Below are 22,693 nucleotides of genomic sequence, written 5' to 3'. Positions count from 1 at the left end.
ATAGGCCAAAACACCCTGCAGCCACACCCACCACAAAGCTCCAGCTTGGCCTCACGCAGTGCACTGGCCCACAACCCTCCATAGACAGTGGCTTGGGCCTGCCCTTCATGCTGCCAGCCCAGCAGAAATTTGAAGCTGAACTCTCCCCACCTGGCCTCTCCCCCCGGCACCATTGGCTTGGATGGTAGTGGACGGTGTAGTCTTGGCACTGGCTGAGCTGGAAGCCCTGCAAGGCAGTCCAGCAGCCGAGGGGGCAGGTAATGGTCGCTGCTGTGTAGATAAAGCTGGACAGGCCCACAAGCCAAAGGTGGGGCCTGTGCAATCAAGGGGCCGGGGACCTTCTTAGCATGTCAACATGGGCATGGCCACCCAGCTGGGTATCTGAGCCACTCTGGGAAATGTGATTCCCCTTTAGAGACAATTTCGGATTTTTTTCCCCTCCTGCCTCTCCCTTGTCTACATAGAGCTCCTTTCACTGTTGCAAATGCTACAATTACAAACATTGAATATACCAGATGCAGGTTTCTTTTGTTTTTATTTATGCAGTGTGTCCCATTATTCCCTAAATCCTACAGAGTTGTCTGCCAGAGTACAAAATGCTGAAAGCGCAAGAGAGAAGAACCATTGTGTGTGTGTGTGTGTGTGTGTGTGTCTGCCCCAGGACCCCCAAGAACTCCCGCTTTGCCAAGTCCCAGCAGCAAGTAGCGCCCCACCAGGCCAGCCTGGTGCATATGGCCAGGTGCAGCTGAGGTGCTTCTGAGCGGGGGGTGGGTGGGTGGGGGGGGAGGAAACGGGACGAGGGCCCTCACTCCCCGGCAGCAGCGTTGGGCTTTATCAAGCCATAGGAGACAGCATGAGCCAGGCACTCCTGGGCCAACTGAGCCACCTGGGGCTTGTCCTCTGCCCTGGTCGCCACAGACAATATCTCCAGCATCTCGCTCTCCATCAGCTTTATGGCCACCTCCCGGTCGGCTGCCATCATGTTTCTCACCACTACCATGCCGCGATGCTGAAGCTCTGTGCAGGGGCTGAACAGCAGAGACTGCAGGATTTCCAGCCAGTCCGTTGCCTTGGAGGAGAAGCAACAAGAGGCAGGTTGCAGGCATGCCTGTCCCTGTCCTTGCGACCCACTGGATGCTCCACCGGGCAACAGCCCTGCTTCCAGAGCTGTCACTGCCCCTGGAAAAGTAGGTCTGTGGCAGAAGGATCCTGCCACTTGCCTTCCCAGGCTCACAGACCAAGGTGCACCCCTCAGAAGTGTGCGTGTGCACGTCTGCGCACAAGGGGGGGGCAAGAGGTAACTCACACAAACTTACCACTTGGGAAATCCGGACACAAATCTGTGGCAGCAGCGAGGTCAAGACTGCCAGCGTCCCAGAAGCTGCCCGACGAAGCCTCTCATCTTCCTCCCCACTGTACAAAACCAGCAGTTTGAGCCGATCGCTGCCTTCAGCCAGAAACAGCTCTGCTACCTGTATGAAAGACGAGTGGCTGTCAGGCCTGAGGGATAATGCCCACCCCTCCCCAGTCTGCTCTCAGCTGCCCACCTGGGGGCTCAAGGCCAGGTTGCACATGCACTCCGTGGCCGCCAGACGAATCATCTCGTGCTCCTCAAACATGAAGCCTTCGATTATGGGCACAGCCTTTTCCTTCACAATCTTCTGCCTGCAGGCGACATGAGAAGTAGCCACAAGCCTAGATGTCGCAGTGGTTAGGGTGCAGTACTGCAGCTACTTCAGCTGACTGCTAGTTCAGCAGATCAGCGGATCAAATCTCACCAGCTCAAGGTTGACTCAACCTTCCATCCTTCCAAGGTGGATAAAATGAGGACCCAGATTGTTGGGGGCAATATGCTATTTAGTATACTGTCTTTGATGTAAGCCGCCCAGAGTCCTCGGAGAGTGGGCGACATAGAAATATGAATAATAAAAAATAAAATAAAAGCCATGCCGAGATCGTCCCACACCCAAAACAGACCTCACCTGAGCCTCTCACTGGTCCCAGCTAGGTTGGTGAGTGCCATCAGCCCCTCAAAATTCTGCAGGCCGGAACGAGTCAAATGCAGGAGGCTCATCAGGGGTCTGACCACCTCATAGACCTGCAGAAGAGAAGTGCCCAAAAGAAGGGCTTAGCCAAGAGGAGCCCTGCTCTTCTCACAGGAGAGGAGGACCAAGAAAGAGCCACCTCCCATTCCCACCAGTGCTCCCCACCACAGACCCGTTCTCCAGGAAAGGCCATCTCCGGAGCCGTTGTGATGGCAATCTTGGCCAGAGCCTGTGCGGCCTTGCTCTGCCCCACTTCAGTCCCTTCCAGAGCCAGAGGGATAAGCGCCTGTTGGGTGACAGGGAAGGGGGAAAGAGACTAGTCAGCCCCGAGAGCCTTGCTGGGAAGAGCAAGAGGAGGAAGGGGTAATACTGACCTTCCCCCCTCCGGCAGCTACCACAGCCCCACGGTTCTCTGGGTTATCCACTATGGCCAGGAAAACCCTATAGCACAGCAGGATATGGAGGAGGGGGGTGGTCAGAGCCAGGTTCAAGCACATACCCTCCCACCAGCCATACAGGAATAGAGAGATGGCAAGCAAATAGGACTTCTTATCTCCACCCTGTCCTGTTAAGTCACAGTTTGAATCACCGCTAAGACATGTACGATCCAGAAACCCTGCCTCATCGGAGAGCAATTTCAAGCGGAGGTGACTTGGCCTCCTCTGGCATGCTTTCAGTTAGATTCCTGCACCGGGCAGGGGACTGGATTGCAGGCCTAAATGGCATTTTCCAACTTTTGGGACTCTAGTTTTAACTGAGGACCCTGGAGGGACTGAAAAACAGCAGCTGCAGAAGGCAGGGCTGGGCTGTATTTTTCATCCCTAGAGACTCTGTTGGGCCCTGACACGCCCTCCAACCCCCCCCCCCAAAAAAAAACAACTCCAAGAATATTCAACTAATGTTTTCCTGTCTCGGGAATCATAATGCTAGTTTGCTCCAATAAGCCCCAGGGAGAAAATGATGCTTCAGACCCTTCTCCTGGAAGGACTATGGAGATGCATGGAGCCCATAGACTGCTGATTCTCAAGAGTTCCCTTCCCTTGTCCAAGTAAAAGTCTTAGAGCAGTGGTTCTCAACTTTCCTAATGCCGCGACCCTTTAATACAGTTCCTCCTGTTGTGGTGACCCCCAACCATAAAATTATTCCTAAAACCATTGAAAATATGTGTTTTCCGATGGTCTTAGGCGACCCCTGTGAAAGGGTCATTCGACCCCCAAAGGGATCCCGACCCACAGGTTGAGAACCACTGTCTTAGAGGAACCACTGCCTAGCAAGGTCAGCAGTAAAATGTATCTCACAGGTATAATTAATGGAGCATTAACCAATGTCTGAATGCCTCGAGATGCAAGTCATCTTTGGTAGGAAAAATCAGTCGGCTAGCTGTCCCTCAGAAACTCATGTCATAAACTGGGGAACCCTGCCCCGCTGCCAGCCCCACCTGAATGTTCCAAGTTTATTTGCCTCTGGACTCCAGGTTAAGTCAAGCCTCACCTGGAAATCAGCTCCCGGCAGGCAGGGCTTAAAGAAGGACTCTCATTCTTGATCATGCAAACAAGAGCTGAAACCACACCTGCGGCCAAGAGCTTCTGCACACGCCTGTGAACGAACTCTGGCTTATCCTAGAAGATGAGATAAGTGAAGGCACCAGCAGAGGCAGCCCTTTACAGGCACCTCCACTGCACCTCTGCCCACCCCCCTAAGATGCACAGTCCCTTCTCTCCCGCAGGGCTTTTGCCTCCACTCTTCATCCCCCCGGGCACTTGTCTGTCTCACCTTGGGGTGCTTCTCAGGGATGTGCTGCTTGGCATATTTAGCAAGTTCCACCATCTGTGGGTCAGGTTCCTCAAAGTCATAACTGCTGGTACAGTTGACCAGTGTAGAGGCCACTGCAAATAAGCAGCTCCGATTCTCTGTCTAGGATGGAAGCAAGGAGCAGGGAGAGGGGAGGTTTATTTAGCAGTCCTTTGAGTTCACGGATCAGCACCTGTAACCTGAAGATATCCTGGAATTCTGGAGTTGGATATCTACACCGAGAGCCTCATCACAGGCCAACAAGAACAGACAGGATCAGAGGCAACTTCACATGTTGTTCCTCCAATGCAAGATATGCCATCATCTGCTAGCAATGCCCCTCTGGATTCTTCATACAACCAATAAAACAACTTTGCACAAAAGAATTAAGGGACATGTTTGACATCAGAACTCAAGCAATGTCTAAGCATTTCAACTTCCTAGGAGCCTCCATAGAAGACTTCAAAGTGACTCTTAGAAAAGCAGGACTTTCACAGGATCACCAAATGAGGAAGAGCTGCACCCGCAGACATTAAAAGGCTCTGGACAATCTTTCAACAAATACAATGGGTTTTAAACAATTGATGAAGTACTCTGTCTCACATCACTTCCATCTGTCAGACCAACCATCTTCCTCTGCCATTTTTCCCTACCTCACCCCAATTTAACTCCTACAGCTACTGTGGTGCAGCTACTCTGTGCATCTGATGAAGTGAACTAATAAAAGCCTTCCCTAAAAGTTGTTAATCAAAGAAGATGCACTCTGAGTTTTTGCCACCGGACACTACCATGACCCTCCCCCCACAAAGAGGTGGGGACCCCACTGACTTTGCTTGTCAGTAGCCAGCAAAGCTCACAAATAGCAACCCTGTGACCACAGGATGCTATGATGTCTCGACTTCAAGGACCAATCGTAAGTAGCATCCATTCGATTCCAACACAAACTTGAACAGTTGCTGAATGAGTGGTGTTTAGCAAGGACCACCCATTATTAGAATATCATGTTCAACTCCCGAAGAAGCTCTACCTGTGCCAGCTGGAACAGAGCCTGTAGAGCTGCCTTGTCCTCCAGAAGTTCTTCCTTGACATCTGCATCCAAGGTAAGGAATGCCAAACCTTCTGCTGCCCAGTGGCGGGTGCCAGCATCAAGGGTCTCATTGCACAACCATCTAGATGTGGGACAAGGGGACATTACATCCACTAAGGCCCCGGCCATTCAGTAGGGAGCATTAGAATTTCACTGTAACCATTAGGAAAGAGCGCTCAAACATGCAAGGTTGACAGCAATCACAGAAAACCAGATCTAGTCCATATTGCAACTACATCAGATCTGCTCAGGCTGTTAGCTTCCATTCAGCATAAAACATGTCGACCTGCAACCAGATCACACTCACCCGTGGACGTCCACCATATTTACAAATGTGAAAGCAGCAAGCAATACTTGATGCCTTCTCCCCCAAGAGTGCCAGACCAGGTGGAACTGAAGGTGCTGGAGGCTTTAGGGCAGAGCACCTCTTGCAGCCAAGAAAAGCCCACACTCACTTGCAACACTGCTTGGCCAGTTTCATGGTGGAGCCTTCGGCAAACTGTTTCATGCTGAAGTCCGTGCCCCCTGCCGAGCCCAATTTACAAAGGCCCTGAAAACACAGACAACAATTCATCATACAACCTGCACCAGGCAGGTGTCATTTACCAAAGGCAAACAAGCAACAGAGAAAAAGGAGCACATCTGAACAAGCTCCCTTCCTCCCTGTCACCCAACTTGATCCAAAACAAGCTCCTTCTACTCACCACCAGGGCGCGGATGCGAATGCTGTCACGGTCACTGTGCTTGTAAATTTCCTTGAGGAGCGTCACACCATTCGCGGTGATGAAGGAGGCACGTTTGGCCTTATCAGCTGCGTGGATCAGGGCCTCCACAGCAACAAGCTGGTGAGGCACCTGGGATGAGGCACACAACGCCAGAATGTTCTCCATGATGCCATTCAGTTCCAGCACCTGGTTCCCGGCCTCTGAAGGGCCTTGCAGGAGACAGCTCACTGTCTGGATGGCCCTGAGTTTCCCAGGCATGCCGTGATCCTGAAACCAGTCCCTGGAAAGGAAGAGAGAACAATCTCTTATCAGCAAAGAGACTAAACATTTACATCTACTATGTAAATACTGAATATATGTTATAGGAAGAAACCAACATCTAAAGTACCATGTTTTCCCGAAATTAAGACCTAACCAGAAAATAAGCCCTAGCCTTTAGCCTGCTCCAAATATAAGTCCTACTCCAAAAATAAGCCCTGGTTAAGATTGTCATCAGCTGGGTGGGATGCGCGGGGAAGACAGGTGATCCGGATGCACTATGTGGGCTACGGGAAAACAAGAGTTGGTGGGATGGAATGGGTAGTCGGCAACAGGAGGCTCGTCTTCACATCTCTCAGTCTGCCTGTGGCCCGTGCGGCACATCAGCTGCCTTCCCCCCACCCCCCACCCTGTGCCTCTGTCTGCTGCCAGTGCAAAGATAATAATAATAATAATAATAATAATAATAATAATAATAATAATAATAATAATAATAATAATAATAATAATAATAATTTTATTTATATACCGCCCATTCTCCCGAAGGACTCAGGGTGGTGTACAGCCAGAATTAAAATACAAATATACAAATGAGCCTCCTGCGGCCATCTACCCACTCCAACCCGACTCTCAGCTTTCCCACAGTGCGTCTGGATCGCCTGCCTCTCCCCCATCACTCTGCCTCCGTCTGCTGCTTGGACAGCTAATCAACTCACCTGTGCTGCACGGGCTGTGCTGTCACAGTGCACACCAACCGAAGGGCCAGTGGGCTGCAGCTGCTGCTGGACACCGTTGGCCCCCTGCGTGCTCACCATCTCTTGTGCCCGCTGATCACCCTAATATTGTGATTTTCCAAAAATAAGCTCTAATGCTTATTTTGGAACCCAAACAAATATAAGACTGGGTCTTATTTCGGGGAAACATGGTAGCTCATACCTCTCTCATTCGTGAGGCATCTGCCATGAAAAGCTCACCAAAAAAAGGTCGGCAGAGCCAAAAGACTGACAACCAGCCCAGTATTCATTGCTAAGAATTGACAGCTCCCTCTGTCAAGCAGCAGTTCTCTCCAAAGGGTCACATTTACACACTCACAGACCTACCGGACATAATCCTCACAAAGTTGATGGAAATTCTCTCTCTCGCCATCACACTTCAAGTCCTCATAAAGCTTACTGAGCAGCACAGCCACAGTCATGGGGGTGTTCTCTGTCACACGCAGGCCTCCAGGACTGTGAGGCACAGTGCTCCCAACCTCCAGAATCTCTCTGAGACCTGCAAGGAACTATTGTTTACTAAAGCAGAGAAGGGGCCAAGAAAAGTTACTGCAAAGGGAGTCATGCTCACCATGATCAATGACCCAAAGAGTCAAAGAATTGTTGGAGGCTTGCAGCGGCTTTGGGGCTATTACGCTGATCAGCAGATTGAGGATACTGTCACGACCATAGGAAGAGATGCCTGCTCGAGTGAGAGCCTCTAACAGCCATCTAAGGAGCAACCTCAGCTCTCTGGATGAGTCTACAGCAAGAGCATCAGATAGAGCGGTAAATAACATTTCTACTGATACTTGTGAGCAACCATCACTTACAGCACACAAGTGAACAAAGGCATAACTTGACTTAGCATAACTGTTCTCCTGCAAATATCCAAGATGCTTTATCCAAGGTAAATGCGAATAAAAACATGAATATGAGATGTCTAAAAATACAGTAATTATTAGAACATCCTCCCCCCCCAAGCAACATGCAGCACAATTTGAAACAAGGCAGGCCAGGCTGTATTTTTGTTGTAAAGCTGGGAAATATGCAACTTACATTTCTGCCCCTTCCAGGTATGAATCATGATCTAGAAAAGGGGTGTCAAACTCAATTTCATAGAGGGCTGCATAAGGGTTGTAGTTGACCTTGGGGCGCAGCTCAACGTCACTCGTGCTGGGGGGGGGCGCATGTGGTGGGCAGGGCTGGGGGATCCATTGTCTCCAGCAGAGGAAGGCAACACCAGGGCAAGTGCCAAACTCTTGTCCACCAGAGGAGCCTCATTGTCCCTCTCAGTCCACGGAGGACCCCTGGACGGCAGCATAGGCTGCCCCAAGCCCTGGGCAGTGGAAGGCAAGCACTCAACCTGGCCCTCAAGCTCCCAGAGCACCAGGACCTCACAGCCTAGCCTAGCCTAGCCCAGCCCCACTTCCCCAAGAGAGCGCTCAGCTGTGCTTACTTCCTCGAGGCTGCTGCTGCTGCTGTGCTCCTTGGCCAGTCCCAAAAGTGCTTTTTCAGGAGGCAACTGGAAAGTCCAGTTTCCTCCTGAAAAAGCACCTTTGGGACAACCATGACCTGGATGACTAAGAATCTCTACAGACATTTAGCTATACAATTTCAGAGGAACCCCCTTTGAATGGTGTGGGAGTAGGAATGGATTTCCAGAGGAAAAATGGCAGACTACAAAAACCATTAGCACTACTCAGATGACTCTGAGGACACAGATAAACCTCCAAGTCCTTCAACAACCCTCTAAAAGGATGCAAATAACCAGCTGTCCGCAAGGAATATAAATCCTTCCATTCCAGCTCCTGTCAGAGCTGAAGAAGCTTCTTGGATGAGAAGAGAAACGTCTTCAAAAGGAAATACAAGACAGTCCAGTTGCCTCCTGAAAAAGCACCTAATAGCGTTTTGCTGGACTACTTGCAGCCAGAGGCTGCTGGATGTGTGTGCATGTGAGCAGTTTGCTCCGGGACGTGCCATAAACGTGGGAGCATTTGGGGAAAAATTGGAGCAATAAAGCAGCATTTTGAACTATCAGCTGACTGTGTTGCCTCTGTGCCGTGTCCCGGGTCATCACAGGTATGACATCACAGAAAGGGCAGCAGGGCTGCTAGTGGCCAAGTGTTAAAGTAGGACTTCCCTCTCTCTCATTATAATCTCCTTCCTTTTTTCCCTTTTCTTTTTCCTCTCTCTTTATTTTTTCTTTCTTCTTCCTCCCCTCTTCCCTTCTTTTTCCTTTCTTGCTCTCTTCCCCACTTCCCTTTTTTCTTTCCTCTTTCCCTTTTTCCTTTTCTGTCCCTTCTTCGATGCTCAAATGCAAAAGGGGAAACATTTCTTGATGCCTCCTCGCCTTGTGATCAAATGCCACTTTTGTTTGTGGCCACTTAAAAGACTGAGAATAAACCAGGCTCAGTTTATCCCGTGCTTGCATTTAGTGGGGGCATCCACAGACAATACAGCAAAACTGTCAAAATGATGGCTGTGATAGTTGATCAGAGCTCCTCTGTATTTTATGTGCAACAGCTTTAGCGTTTAGGAACAGAGGTAAGTTAGTTGCATTTCTATTAATACATAATCCTTAAAAGGGCTCTCCTGTAGGGACCCTGCCATGGTCTAATTCAGACTGGAAAAATAGCAAAGGAAAATATTTCCCCCCACTCTGCTTTGTCCTGTTTTCCCCACTGGAAATGGCTGTTTGCAACACACAAGGAGAAGATACTTTCCTAAGAGCTCACAATTCAAGAATACTAATGGTAACTTGGATTGCCAACAAAGTTCTGTCTGTGACAAAACAGAACAAAAAATTGCTTTTTCCTTTGAACTGGGGCATCTCCAATCAATTTGCCTCTCTTTCCCTCCCTCCCTCCTTCCTTGCCTCCCTCCTTCCCATTTCCTTCCTTCCCTGCTTTTTTTTTAAACTGCCAGAGGCTCTGTGCAGAGCTGGCAATAGGCAGGCAGTGGTGGGCAGAGGCTTCCCATTTTGACCCCTCCCCCGTCGTTGCCTCTGCGCCTGACAGGGCCTCTGCATAGCTCTAAGTTCACATCTCCCAGACCCGTGCACATTTGTGTGTGTGTGTGCGCGCGCGCGTGTGTCTTGCAGCCCCACTCTCTCAACAGACACCTTCTGCGATGGCAGGCTGTAAACTAATGAAAGCTATATTTTTGGAGTGCTTTTTCTCATCTTTTACCACTTTAATGCTATGTGGCCAAGGTACTGTGGACTGCACACCTCCCCCAACCTGCCACCAACTGCATTGTGCCTTGCACCCCACCCCCAGCTCCGTAGAAGACTGCAAGAAGCTCCCATACCAGCTTCTCTTCTCCCATTCTTTTCCTCCCCAATGTCACAATGTGGGGCTGCAAGGGGAAGACCACCACACGCACACGCACACAGACAAACACGTACACGAGTCTGGGAAAGGTGAGCTGAGAGCCACGCAGAGGCCCGTCAGGCACAGAGGCAAAATGGGAAGCCTCTGCCAGCTTAAAAAAAAAAACCCTGCTGAGAATTGCTTCCCTTTTTGTCCACTCTCCCCTCCATTGCTTCCATGCCTGGACTGAGTCTATGCCTGATGCCGAAAGGGCAGTTCTGCTTCTGCCTCACCCAATAACTGGCAGGCAGAAGCACAATAGTCCTAAAGGTCCCATTTTGTCTCATTCCCATCTTCTTCCTTCCTCCGTGCTCAGGAAGTGCCGGTGGCAGTGCCTTTCCCACATGGGGGCGGGTTGGTCCCAGTGAAAGGGGGCTGCGAGGCCACGCCAGTGAACGGGGTATAGAGGCATTGGTGCGGACATAATGCTGATCTACAACTTGATGCAGCCATCTGGGCCAGAACATGGTGAGCCTTTGATCTGACCCACACAGCCGCCCTGGAGCCAGCAAAAGACTGCCCCACTGCCTCACCCCTGCCCCCTCGGTGTGCGCAAAAGAGACGCCAGGTGCTGGCATCCTGGATGAAAGGGAAGTGCTCAGAATGCAGTCAGCCTGCAGGGCAAGACAGTCCCCAGGGACGCCAGGCCCTGCTTGCACTCATTGCTTCCTCTGCGCGTGGTTGGGGTGGAGTGGGGGCGACCCGTCACCAGCTCTAAGGTGGCCATGCAGATCTAAGGCTGACCGTGTTCTGGGCTAGATGGCCGCCATCAAGTTATAAAGCGCCAGCCTTTGCTGTCTCTAGGACAGCCCCCTGGGCCAGATCTAGCTACATCATGGGCCGGATCTGGTCGGATCAGGCCTTGAGTTTGACATGCCTGAGTTAGAACACCCTGTAATCCATCCAGACAGCATCATGAAAATTTATCCCTGGCCATCCTTCTACTAAGCAGTAGAGACAGTGATGTCATCCCCACAACTTCAGAAAGGCAGCTGGAGACTCACCTGATGCCAAAACATTGTCTTTGTGCAGCACTTCTTTCTGCAGCCCCTGCCTGAGGGTCTCAAACATGACCTGCAACAGGTTATAGGCAGCCAGTGAAAGCTGCTCATCCTCCCTCTCTAGCACAGCAAAGAGGCGTCGAGACCCCAGGTCACTCAGAATCACCACCGTCTGTAAGAAAGGTCCCAACTTTGAGACAAGGGAAGTACCAGAGTAGACCATCTTACCTATCTTCTTATCTAGGACTAACTACTCTGAAATTCAAGTCTAACTAGAATTGCTCTTGAGGAAGCAGGCACAGCTTCTCAAAATCCTAGAGAAACAGAAAGTTTTCGGATCCAAGCAGGTAAGGCTAAGGAGGTGGGGTTGATTTTTCAATAACACAGTGAGATCTAGTCCCCACTGAACCATACAAAAAGATCAGAGTTCAGCCATGCTGGTGTCCATTCCAATATGGCAAGGAATCACCACAATTCCGTGAGCAACACAAATCCAAAACTATTTCCAGAACTGAGCTACAGAACAATGTGATTGTCTTGCTCTCTCCCAAGCCCCTTTGCTGGGTCACAAAATCAGAGGCAAAAAGGAGTCTGATCAGCAGAGATGCTTTCACTAGTTCCTGGCTGTGTGCAGTAGGTGTTTCAGTAGGTTCAGGAAGGACACTCCCACCCACCCACCCAGTATGCTAATTATTTGGTTAGATACTCCAAGAGAAAGTGAAGTGCTGTTAGCACCAAAGCACCATCCTTGAAACAGTTAGGAGGTAAACCACGTGAGCCCCCCAGCTCTGAAAAAACATCATCTTGTAGAAGCCCTTACTCGAGAACAGTGGCCACGGCAGAGGCCAGTGAAGGTCCGCAAGGCTGCTATCATCATATCCAAACGGCCTGTGTCCAATAATTGCAGCAGTAAGCACACTCCATCATTTTGGAAAATTTTCTCAGCACCAGGCTCCTCTCGAGCTAGAACTATCAAGTTCTGAGCTGCCTGATCAGAAAAAGAACCAGTGTTTAGCTACCTGAAAAAGCTTTCCCTGTTCAGACTGATTTATATTGCATTGGGAAATCTTGATCCATCATACACCCACCTCTTGCTACACACTGGCAGAAGCAGACCTTCCAACCTAAAACCCTCTGCCTATACAAGGCGTCCCCCCACTCCCAGAAATCCAAGCCAGAGAAGCCATTACCTAACAAGATTTAAAGTCTGCTACTACTTCAAATCAGGAAATGCTGCTATAGGTTCTTTGGGGGAGAGAGTGAAGGAAGATGGGGTTGGGGTGAAGCCTCAAAGCTTATGCCCCATTATCGTGAGACTGCATGCTCACTCACCCACTGACCGCCCCTACCCACTATATACCCATTTTATTTCCATTTCTGACACAATATACAAGTGAAAGACCAGCTAGAGCTGCAATGGCAAACCTATGGCACGTGTCACAGCGCCCTCTGTGGGCATGTGAGCCGTCACCTCAGTTCAGCTCTGCTTCACATGCATGTGCGCCTCCTGCCAGCCAGCTGATTGTCGGGTCCCTGCCGCACATGTGTGTGGGGGGAGGAGCCCCATGGGGGGCCCGAGTGCACATGCTTTGGGCACTCAGTCCAGAAAACGTTAGCCATCACTGAGCTAGAGGGATGGAATATTTGCTAAACTGAAAGCAAGAATATGCTACATCTAAAATTCTGCACTGCTTCTACACTCTTTCCAGCCCACCTGTCATTTGCAAACTTTTGCTTTCAGAATAACAAGTTCATCAGGCTTCATGGGATGCCCAGCCCATCACCGAGGGGCATCCTAACTCCCTGACCAGTACCTTTTGCTTCTTGTCTTTATCCTTTGGCTCGTTGCTCAGCAGCAGCTTAAACATGGCTTCTACTTTGGAGTCAGTGCATGTCATGGCTTTCATCTGAAACCAAGAGGAAGAGACAGAGGGCTGCTACCGGCCAATTCAGAGCCTTATCTTAAGGAAGCCAAGAGCGCCTGCTCTGCATGGCACCGGCCCATCACCGAAGCCTCTCGGTACAGCTGGAGCGGAGGGCCCCGGGGCCTACCTTCTCCTGGGCGCTGCTGCCAAGGTCGCGCAGTGCCTCCTGGAAGGCCTTGTTCTTGGGCTCCAAGCGCATGCACCGCTGCAGATCCGAGGCGGCCCGGTCGAGGCGGCCCAGGCCCCGGAGGGCTTGGCTACGGCGGAAGAGGCTCTTCACGTCATGCCCGTCCAGCTCCAGAGCTGCGCGGGAGCAAAAGGGAGGCGTTTGGGGGCGGGGGCCGGGGCCGGGGCCGGGGCCGAGGCCAAGGCCGCCGGGGAAGCGGGGTGGGGGGACGCTCACCTCGGGAGGCGTCCGCTTCGGCTTGCGCGTAGTCCTCCTGCGAAGGGAAGGCAGCAGACGGGAAACCGAAAAAGACGCTCCCCCCGCCCCGCCCCGCCCCGCCGCGCCCCTCGGCGGCCTGGCTCACCAGCTTCAGGTGGCAGGCGGCGCGGTTGCGGTACAGCAGGGCGCGCTGGGAGGCCTCGGGCCCGGCCTCGGGCAGGTCCAGCGCGCGCGCGTACGCGGCCAGCGCCTCCGCGTAACGGCCGGCCTGGAAATATTCGTTTCCCTCCCGGCGCAGCTCCGCCATCGCTGAGGCCGCCATGGCGCGTCGAGTGGGCGTCATGCGGACGCGACGGCCACCACTTCCGGGGGCGGGCCCTGCTCAGGGCACGTGACGGTGCATCTTCCGGCGGCGCGGCGGCGGCGGAAGTGCAGGAGGTCGGCCGCGGTCAGCGCCAGGACGAGCCCGCCGTAGAGCCCCACGGCCAGCAGCTGCGGCAGCGGACTCCTGCGGCGGGACGGAGCGGCGTCAGCGGGCTCCTCCCGCCGCGACTTCCCCCCCGCGGCCCGCCTGCCCAGCCTCACCGGAGCCCGGCCGGGAGCGCGGCGGAGGCGTTGGCGCTCCGGGGATGGTCGGCGTCGGGGCGCGAGCAGCAGGACTTGAGGGCGCCGCTCCCGCCGGGCTGGCAGCAGTAGGCGTCGGCCGGCGCGTCGGAAAGGCGCGGGCAGAAGAAGGCGGCGTGCAGGCGCCCGTCCGCGCCCCAGTAGCCCTCGCAGAGATGCGCGTTAGCGGCCGCGAGCGGGAGAGTCCGCGAGGCGGCGCCGCTCAGCTCGGACGAGCCCCGGCCAGAAGCGGCGAGCCGTGCCTGGAAGTCGCCGACACCTGACCGGAGGATGGCCGGCAGCAGCAGGAGCCAGAGCAGCATCTTCCCCGCGGCTCCCAGGCTGAGGCAGCCCGGACTGGTCGGAAAGGCAGGGAAACGGCGCTCACCGTCCTGCTCCCACACCCATTAGCGGCCACACACACACGCCCCGTGCCATTAGGCCCTGCTTTTAGCCCCGGCTTCTGTGGGGACGCTGCCAGCCTAGCGGCGGGGAGGATCCATTAGGGAAAGGAGTCTGCTAATGGGGTCCTGAACTGGCCTGGCTACGCCAAAGGTTTAGATAAGGAAAAATGAGCAGGATGCCTTTTGATGAAGGTCCTGGCTGATGTAGCAGGCCTTTGCCAAAGCTGGTCTTGGACTGGGCAAAGCCGGCCTACTTGCCTCAGCATCTGTTTTAACTCTGAGGGGAGCTAAGATTTCAAAAAAGCAGGAATTATGACTTGCAGAAATCAAAGCTGGAAGAAGCCACTTTTGTATCCTTCTCCAGGAAGGAAACATGCAGACACTTGAAGAAACGAGTCAGTCAAGTGTTCCAGTGATAAGAAATGAAGTAGCTCGGACATCCCCAGAGGAGGAAGGAAAAGGCATGCATTGGTGACTCATTACTCAAGAGGAACAGAGTCATCAATTTGTAGACCAATTTCTTTAAGGAAGGAAATTGGCTCACAGGTTCAAAGACTAAAGATGTGACAGGCTGGTTATTACACTTAAGCCCACCTATTATTAGAATAGAATAGAATTTTATTGGCCAAGTGTGATTGGACACACAAGGAATTTGTCTTGGTGCATATGCTCTCAGTGTACATAAAATAAAAGATAAGTTCATCAAGATACATTCATCAATATTAGCCCTTTCTCCTCTTTCATGTAACTAAGAGTCTGAAATCAATTTCCAAGGTCTATGAACAATTAGGCAGAAAAGCAAAGGATCTTGCTGCCCAAATTGTTTTCTTATCTATATGTCTGACAAAAAGGCATAAACTAATGAGTGAATGGAGGATTTTAGAAGTAAACCATTGGCTCAAATGATGGTGATATTGTGAGAAGTTTGGCTTTCTACATTATTGATTAGGGTGTAGGAAGGGCTATACTGGAGCCTACAGGAAGGACTTCTAAGCAAGAGAAAAACTGCATTTCAAGACTGTCAATGTATTTGGGAAACAACTGGCTCAGCATGTCCAAAGGGCTTTGAAGTAAAACTACAGGGTGAAGGAGACCAAATTATAAGACTAAACCCAAAGCAGAAAGCCCTACACAGCCATGTAAGGAGAAAGTGAGTAGCGAAGAAGCATATAATTAGTTTGGAAGATACAGAGGAAGCAAGCCCAGAGTCAACCATAAAGGGTTCAAATGCCTGCATATAAATGCTCACCATATGGGGAACAGAACTTGAAATCCTAATATATGAGGGCAAATACCATATTGTAGCTATTACTGAAACTCGGTAGGACAAAACACATAATTGGAACACACAACTGGAAGGATATAAATTGTTCAGAACAAACAGACCTAACAAAGGAGGGGGGTTGCATTGTTATGTCAGGAAATATTACCCCTTTATAGAAAGCCCCCTTAGAAGTATTTGGCTAAATGTTAGAGGAAAAATAAATAATATAGCCATAGGTGTCTACAGACCACACAGAGGAAGTAGATTAACCCTTTGCTAAGTTAGCTGAAGTGTGCAGGAAATATGTCACAGTACTAATGGAAGACTTTTAACTACCCTGACAACATTGGGGGGAAACTGCAGGTAGTGGAAGATCAAACAGGTTCCTGATGTGCCTAGCTGAGAACTTTGTCACACAAAAGGTAAAGGAGGAAACTAGAGGGACTTAATCCTTACTAATAGGGATGAAATGGTTGAGGAAGTAGAAGCTATAGGAACTTTGGGGGAGAGTAGCCATCTCATACTCGAATTCACCATAGTGCAACTACAATACAACTAGGTAACTGAACCAAGTCAGACTACTATTGTAGAGTTTAAGAGAGCAGACTTCAACAGGCTAAGAGAAAAACTAGGAAGAATTCCATGGATGAAAATCCTAAAAGGAAAAATAGTTCCAGATGTTTGGAATACCCTGAAAAATGGGATAATGATCCAAGCAAAAACACCACCACAAAGAAAGAAAACAAGACACCTCATGAGACCAGCATATTGCATAAAGAACTATCTGACAAATTAAGGGATAAAAAAATATCAAATATTTAAAAAAAATTGAAAGGGGCACATAACTAAAACCACAAGCAAACAGCCCAAATTTGCAAGGATCGGGAAAGGTAGGCCCATATTGAGTTAAGACTGGCAACTACTGCCAAAATATTTTTTTAAATTTCAGTAGGTAAGGAACCAAAAGAGTCAAAGCTCTGCTTTGTGGTGGGTTGTAATGTACACCCCTTATTTTGTGCTGAGCCTTTCACAAAAAGAGCTGTAGTTTTGTCCTGAGTGTTGCCACATACTAGCTTGACTGTCAGAATGCCATACTTCAATCTTTTCCTAGAATTACATTTTTCTTGCCTATCCCTCCAACTTTTGGGATCTCAGCCAGAACTGCACAATTCCTAAGATGAAGGAATAAAGGAGAATCACAAAATAAATACTAGATCTATGCAGTGATTCAGGTTTTCAAGGAAAATTGGGCCATGTGTGGTCTACACGTTGGACTTTTTGCTATCTCTTTAAACCAAAACGTGTTTAAATCTTGAGAAAACCTGTAACTTCTTTATGGAGCTGCCAATGGATGTGGTCTGTTAATCTATGTGCACTAGGAATTAACAGTTGGGATCTGGAATACTGCACAGCTGTAGTAAACACCAGAAGCCTATTTGGCTTTTGTTAAAGCTGGCTGTGCCTCAGAATTAGCGCAAGGACCTCACTAGGCTCAAGGTTGTCTCAGCCTTCCATCCTTCCGAAGTCAGTAAAATGAGGACCCAAATTGTTGGGGACAATATGCTGACTCTAAACATCTTAGAGAGGGCTGTAAAGCTCTGTGAAGCGGTATATAAGTCATAAGTGCTATTTTTATTGCTATATACGTCCACTGAATGTTTCACAAATCTTGGGAACTGGAGCAACCCTGTTTCTTATTCCAGATACCTGATTTTCCTGATTCTAACCCATTCACTGGCTCTGTTGGCTGAGGGACATCCGGAGCAGGGCGACTGAGTCCACTTCTACTTGATGAATTCCTGGTCCCTCCCCACCTCCCACAGCAATTATTGTAAAGACAAGACACAAAGGGTGCACTTTCACATCCTGTTCATTTGAGTTAATGCAGCACAAATTGAGCAACACAGAAAACAGTAGCTTGCTTTCTCCTCTTCCTCACATAATCAACATCCCTGAAAACCAAAAGATTCTAAGGTCTAATTTAGGTTTCTCAGCATTTGCCATATGCATTAAATACAACTCTTGCATTACATGCTGAAAACTGCCTATGGGTAAGTAGACCTCTTAAGGTCCTGTGGTCTACCCATCTGTTTGTAAACATACTACATCCAAAGAACAGCCTGTCACAGAGACAACCCTGCAGAAATGAAGCGGTTGCCCTCATGGCAATTGGAAACCTCCTTGAGGCAAGTGCCTGATTTTAGGAGGAGCTCCTAAAATCAAAACTGGTATTCTGAGTAATACGACAAGTCCTGCAGGGCTCAATCCCACCAGATTTGCAAGAGCCAGGGCTTTCTTCACAAAGTATACTAGCCCAGAGTCAGCTGTATCATGGTTTATTCCAATGTGTTTTCTCGGTTTGCATGACACACTGAGCCATAAATGAAGCATGTGGGCTGTGCACACAAGTGCCATGCAAAAATGCACACAAGACCCCAGGTGGCACATCCCAAAGGTTTGCTTGGGAGCCTGTTGGCCAGGAAGACAGGGCAGTTGGGGCAGGAGCTGCTCCTCAGCTGCGTGCTCTGCACTTGTGTAGCTGGGCTGGCACTGCTGGCTTCACCTTCAGAAAGGAACACCGAGCCAGCTGGCTCTTACTAAGCACAACACAGCCGCAGGCTTTCCTCTTGGATTCAAGGCAGGACAGGGAGCAGAAATGTCCAGGTGGTTTCCTGACTTCATCCATAATGAAAAGGCCTTCAGCAGACTCAGCCTTGCGCTAGCTAAAGGTTGTCTTGGATCAAACTGCAGCAGCAATGTGCTTTTTCCTTCCCTCTGGAAGAAAAACCTCAGAGTATGAATGTAGTCAGCATTTCTCTTGAGAATTCACACTGTGGGGAAACACTCCATCCTCTAGAAAAAAATATGGGGAGATGCTTCCCAACCCTGAGCAAATTGTCACCCAACCCTTGCTTGCAAGCCTCGCCTCTGCTTTCTGGAGGAAGTGAGCACCCAGAGATGAGGGCTTTGCTTCAAGCTGCAGGAACGTCACTTGGCCCATCCTCTGTTCTAGTGTTTGCCACACACTGCACCTGTTCTGCATGTTCAGGATTGGTCAAACCAAATGCACAGATGGTTTCTGAAGCCAGGGAAGAGCAGAAGTGGGGTCTTCAGTGCTGCTCAAACAACGTCCACCATCTCTCCTTGCAGCATAGTCCGCTGCCTTCCATGCCAAGCTAGAACCAAATTCTGGAAGCAGTGCCACAAGTCCTCCAGACACAGGCAGCACCCCGGGCAATTTCTGCAGCATCAAAGGACACAGCTGCCCGAGGGTCTCGTCCTTGGTATGGAGCAGCACCCTTTTGGGCAGCTGTGCCAGAGGAGGAAGAAGGTCCATATGCAGAAATTCCCAATGAAGGGCTCAGGCTATCCGAGACGAAGGCGGAAGGTGGCAATCTCCATGGGGTCAAGGTGAATGGTGGTGCTGTTGGGGGAGGCCGTGGGCAGTGGATACATCAGTGTCAAAGAAGAGGGCTGCAGGGAGATCAGGTTCAGGCTCTGGAATAGGCTGCCTAGGGACAGCTGGAGAGCAAGAGGCAAAAGCTGAGGGTACAAACGCCCAGCAACCCAAGCTCCCCTTAATTTCCTAAAGCAACTTCATACAAACTCCCCCCGCTAGCAAACATCCACTCCAAGGCAACCAAGAACATCCAGACATACCACGCCCTGGGTGGTGGTACAATTGAAGCCCAGATTCCTGGCCTCCAGGCCACAGTCGAAGCCCTTCCGGTGCAGTATCAGAGCTGTCTCAGCAGACGGCAAAGCCTCATCCTGGGAAGAAGAAAGCCTGTGTACCACCTGAAAGCCCAAGGCTTCTGCTCAGCAGGCAGAGAAGGCTGGGAACCAGGCAAAGGTTGTCTAGGCTGAGGGCTGGGCTTCTTTCCTCACCTCTCCTTGCAACGTTCGAAGGTTGAGAAGGTGGAAGTCGCAGGGCACTGTGATTGAAAATGGTGCAAAAGACCTCAGTGCTGGAGGGGGCAGTTTTTCCTGGACAAGCGGCATGGTCAGAACCTCCGCATTCAGGTGCATGGAGGTGATGTGGCTGAGCAGAGACGGGAAGCTGGTGGGCTGATTCTCCTGGGCCTGCAGCAAGAATGAGAGAAGATGGACACTGCCACACAAGCTGTGGAGCCTCGGCCTCAGATGAGCCCAAAGGAGCCTCTACAGTTGCTAAACTATTGGCTACTAAGCATTAGGCTGAGCTTACACACACACACACCAACAGGGCAGGGAAAGGCCAGACTACACCACAAGACCAGATTTTACCTCTGGGCTTTCAACCTTGCTGCTGGGGAAGACCAAGTCTCTCAGCATGGAGGCCAGTTTGGAAAAGAAGCTGGAGCTCTGGGGGACGGGGGAGGGGAGGAGGGGGCGATGAGAATAGGTAGGTTACCAGAGTGAATGTCACTGCTCAGACCTACACCTCTCATGGACTGGTCATTCCCTCAGCATACCTGCTCTGTATCCATGTGCTTCCTGGGGCTGATTCACCTTCCCGCACTTCCTGCCTTCTGTCTGGATTCCTGCCTTCTCTCTTGGGCTTCCTTTATTCCCCTTGCTCTTAGCCCCTCTGTTAGGTCTAATATATCTTAGACAGATCTCTATTTATATTTATTCCCAATAGAAAGCTCTCTCTCTCTCTCTTTTAATCTCCTCCTTGTTACTGATGGATCTTCTTTTCTCTGTCACTTCTGTTCTCAACTGGAGGCCACCCAACTACGAAATGCCGACCATTGACTGGGAGAGAGGAATGCCTTCCACTTTCTCTTTGGAAACAGAGAGGAAATGTTTTGCATTTCTCCTGGTAGAAAAGGAGACAGCAGTAATGCAGAAGGGATGGTGGCAAGAGGAAAGGCCACAGGGCTGCTTCTTTGGCAACAGATTAGGTGGGTGACCTTCCACACAAGGAGCATGGACAGGACTGCTCTGCCTTCCAAAGTCAAAGGAGAAAATCAGTTGGGGGCTCGATGGCAAGAAACAAGTTTTGCTCAAGGATGGATTTAAGATCATTTTCCCAAGCCCTTCTGAATGTCCAGCTCAATGAGACCTATCTGCAGGCACTGAAAAGGTTTCCCCAAGAAATCCCAGGCAAGGAAGGAGGCCCGATCCAGCTAGGGAGCTCCGGGACTTCCTACCTTGTTTGCCGAGCTGAATCGTTCCAGCAGGAGGCGGAAGCGGTTGCAGGTCCGCTTGTTGTCCTTCAGACCTTGTCCTAGTCCACGGTTATCATCTTGCATGAGACGCCGGTCCAAAATCACCTCCAGCTGGCCTGCCAATTGGGTGGAGAGAAAGCAAAAAACCCCAGTTAGTTGGTGCCCCATGCCACAATCAGGATCCCTCTTGACTTCTCCCATGCCTCAGGCACAGCCCTCATCCTCCTGGCCTTTTTCCCAGACTGGGCACTGGGTGGTTCTGTACCCATTCCATTACACTCACCACTGCTAAGGCTGGACACTCCCAAGGCCTGGGCTGTGTGCAGAGTCAGGCGGTGCTGGTTATCCTGGATGTAGGCCATGACTGGCATGGGATAGAAGTTGGCCTGGAGTGGCAGTTTCTTCAGGTACTGCCGGGGCTGGATCTGCGGGACAGGCAAACATGCTGGTGGCTTCTCCAGCTGCACCGGGGGGTGGGGGTGTGTGTAAAGGATTGTTCAAGCTTCTGCCAGTTCTTTACCTGAAAGCCATTCAGGTCAGTGAAGAACCTGCCCTTACTCTCAATGCTGCTGCTGAAGCGCAGGGCCAGCTCCCTGTTGACGTGGTCACGAATGTCGACCAGGCAGGAGATCTCCAGAGAGAGGCCATCAACCCCTGTGGCCAGAGACGCAACATGAGGTGACTACACCACTCTGCGCAGCCACATCCCCTCCTGCAGCACGGCCAAAGTTCTCACCTGGCACATTGTAGAGTCGGACCACTTCCTGGATGTGCTGATAGTAAATGGCTGCCTCTGAAAAAAAGGGCCCCTCGGTCACCCGCACCACTGGAGGGTCCTTGGGGGTGTAGGGCTACAAAGAAGAAAACAGGGAGCCAATGCAAGCGGGGAAGTGGCTCTGATCCAGCTTCATCTATTTCTTGGCTGCCTTTTGCTAGTTTTTAATGGTACTACATAATGCAATTTAAAAACAATTACACAAAGGTGCATATTTGAAAATGTTAACAATTAAACTTTTTTGGAAAAATCCCAGACTCAAAAAAGCAGAAGCAGCAGCAACAACAGCTGTTCTGAAAGCCATGAACCCTTAAACCCTCTTAAGCACCTATCAAGTATTAGGCAGAGCGTTTTCTCCAGAGAAGAGATGAGTAGGTCATCCATCAAAGTCAGGCAAGCACTGCTGACGTGAAAGCAGGAGCCCAATGCCATCCATGGCCGAACTCAGCAGGCAGGCAGCCACTCTGTCAGTGCAGCCATGGTTGGAATCAGTGCAGCCCCTCACCCACCTCCCCATCAGCAGACAGGGAGGCACAGAGGCTGCTTGCAGATTGAAGATGGGTTGGCCTGGGCAATACAGCTGCTTCTCTCATATTGGAAATGGACAGAAAAGGGTCTCCCATCTCCCACATAGGCTGCCCTCCCATCCCTGGGGATAAGAAAGGCAGTGTTTCATGCCCATTTGGAAAGCCATGAGGCAGCATCCATCCTAAGCAACCCCAGCTGCATCAGGTTCCCCCGGCCCATCTCATTCAGTGATCTCCTCTCCCAGCGGCCAACCAGGTACCCAAGCAAGTCTCCCAGGAGATGACCAGGACCTCCATGACTTGATCCCACCCTTTTGGAAGCCAGCCAAGCATCACGTTTCATGGCAGACATCTAAGATGCAGGCTCAGCAGGTTGTCCAAGTGAGGACTACTTCCGTCTTCACCCTTTTCCAGGTAAAGGTAAGCAACCCCAGCCCAGGCAGTCCACTCAGACCTTGGCTTCACCATCGGGCAGGAAAAGATAGGCACCGCTCTTGTCCTTGGTCGTCCGGGTCCCGTAGACAAGGAACTGGCTGCTCAGCTGCTGCTCCTGTTTGTCACCAACATGATGCACACTCTGCAGTCAACAAGCCGAGCACTAGTTAGTGCATTTCCTCCCCCTGC

The 22,693-nt window shown here is 50.8% G+C and overlaps 2 protein-coding genes across 6 annotated transcripts in view; both read right to left on the bottom strand.

Annotated features, from left to right (window-relative positions):
- Nucleotides 1–518: 518 nt before the first annotated feature.
- Nucleotides 519–13,858, bottom strand: UNC45A (unc-45 myosin chaperone A). Of its 2 annotated transcripts, XM_034435578.3 has the most exons (19): nucleotides 13,489–13,858; nucleotides 13,362–13,398; nucleotides 13,086–13,261; nucleotides 12,848–12,940; nucleotides 11,854–12,021; nucleotides 11,037–11,205; nucleotides 7,251–7,421; nucleotides 7,007–7,178; nucleotides 5,628–5,928; nucleotides 5,379–5,473; nucleotides 4,864–5,005; nucleotides 3,819–3,959; nucleotides 3,537–3,664; nucleotides 2,420–2,486; nucleotides 2,218–2,331; nucleotides 1,983–2,098; nucleotides 1,548–1,665; nucleotides 1,317–1,472; nucleotides 519–1,069 (listed from the first exon to the last, which is right to left on the bottom strand). In XM_034435578.3, the coding sequence occupies exons 1-19, from the start codon at nucleotides 13,684–13,686 to the stop codon at nucleotides 806–808; spliced, it is 2,826 nt and encodes a 941-aa protein (XP_034291469.2). In that variant the 5' UTR covers nucleotides 13,687–13,858; the 3' UTR covers nucleotides 519–805. The 2 variants fall into 2 exon arrangements, with proteins under 2 accessions (XP_034291469.2, XP_087733972.1); XM_087877846.1 differs by having other exon boundaries at nucleotides 13,362–13,690.
- A 3,608-nt stretch (nucleotides 13,859–17,466) lies between these two features.
- The window catches only part of MAN2A2 (mannosidase alpha class 2A member 2), a 52,318-nt gene continuing 47,091 nt past the window's right edge, over nucleotides 17,467–22,693 (bottom strand). For 2 of the 4 annotated variants that reach the window (XM_087877837.1, XM_034435572.2), the window contains 9 exons: nucleotides 22,524–22,646; nucleotides 21,504–21,618; nucleotides 21,288–21,421; nucleotides 21,051–21,192; nucleotides 20,750–20,883; nucleotides 19,881–19,958; nucleotides 19,503–19,697; nucleotides 19,275–19,385; nucleotides 17,467–19,136 (listed from right to left, as the gene is read on the bottom strand). In XM_087877837.1, the coding sequence (XP_087733963.1) occupies nucleotides 18,981–19,136; nucleotides 19,275–19,385; nucleotides 19,503–19,697; nucleotides 19,881–19,958; nucleotides 20,750–20,883; nucleotides 21,051–21,192; nucleotides 21,288–21,421; nucleotides 21,504–21,618; nucleotides 22,524–22,646 (1,188 nt within the window). In that variant the 3' untranslated portion in view covers nucleotides 17,467–18,980. The remainder of the gene's footprint in view (nucleotides 19,137–19,274; nucleotides 19,386–19,502; nucleotides 19,698–19,880; nucleotides 19,959–20,749; nucleotides 20,884–21,050; nucleotides 21,193–21,287; nucleotides 21,422–21,503; nucleotides 21,619–22,523; nucleotides 22,647–22,693) is intronic. The other 2 variants (XM_034435573.2, XM_087877838.1) reach the window with 1 other exon arrangement.

Source organism: Pantherophis guttatus, chromosome 13 (genome assembly GCF_059756535.1).
Source record: "Pantherophis guttatus breed Tessera chromosome 13, ASM5975653v1, whole genome shotgun sequence".
Taxonomy (NCBI): Eukaryota; Metazoa; Chordata; class Lepidosauria; order Squamata; family Colubridae; genus Pantherophis; species Pantherophis guttatus.
Note: the sequence above shows the minus strand (reverse complement) of the source record. Positions and strands in the feature narration are given on the sequence as shown.

Bases quoted from the DNA above. Each gene is read 5' to 3' on its own strand.
- UNC45A (XM_087877846.1), bottom strand. From the start codon at position 13,686: ATGACGCCCACTCGACGCGCCATGGCGGCCTCAGCGATGGCGGAGCTG. The intron at 12,022-12,847 runs GTACTGGTCAGG...TTTTCTGATCAG, and splicing joins ATAAAGACAAGAAGCAAAAG to GCAGCTCAGAACTTGATAGT. The intron at 5,474-5,627 runs GTGAGTAGAAGG...CTGTGTTTTCAG, and splicing joins TTCGCATCCGCGCCCTGGTG to GGCCTTTGTAAATTGGGCTC.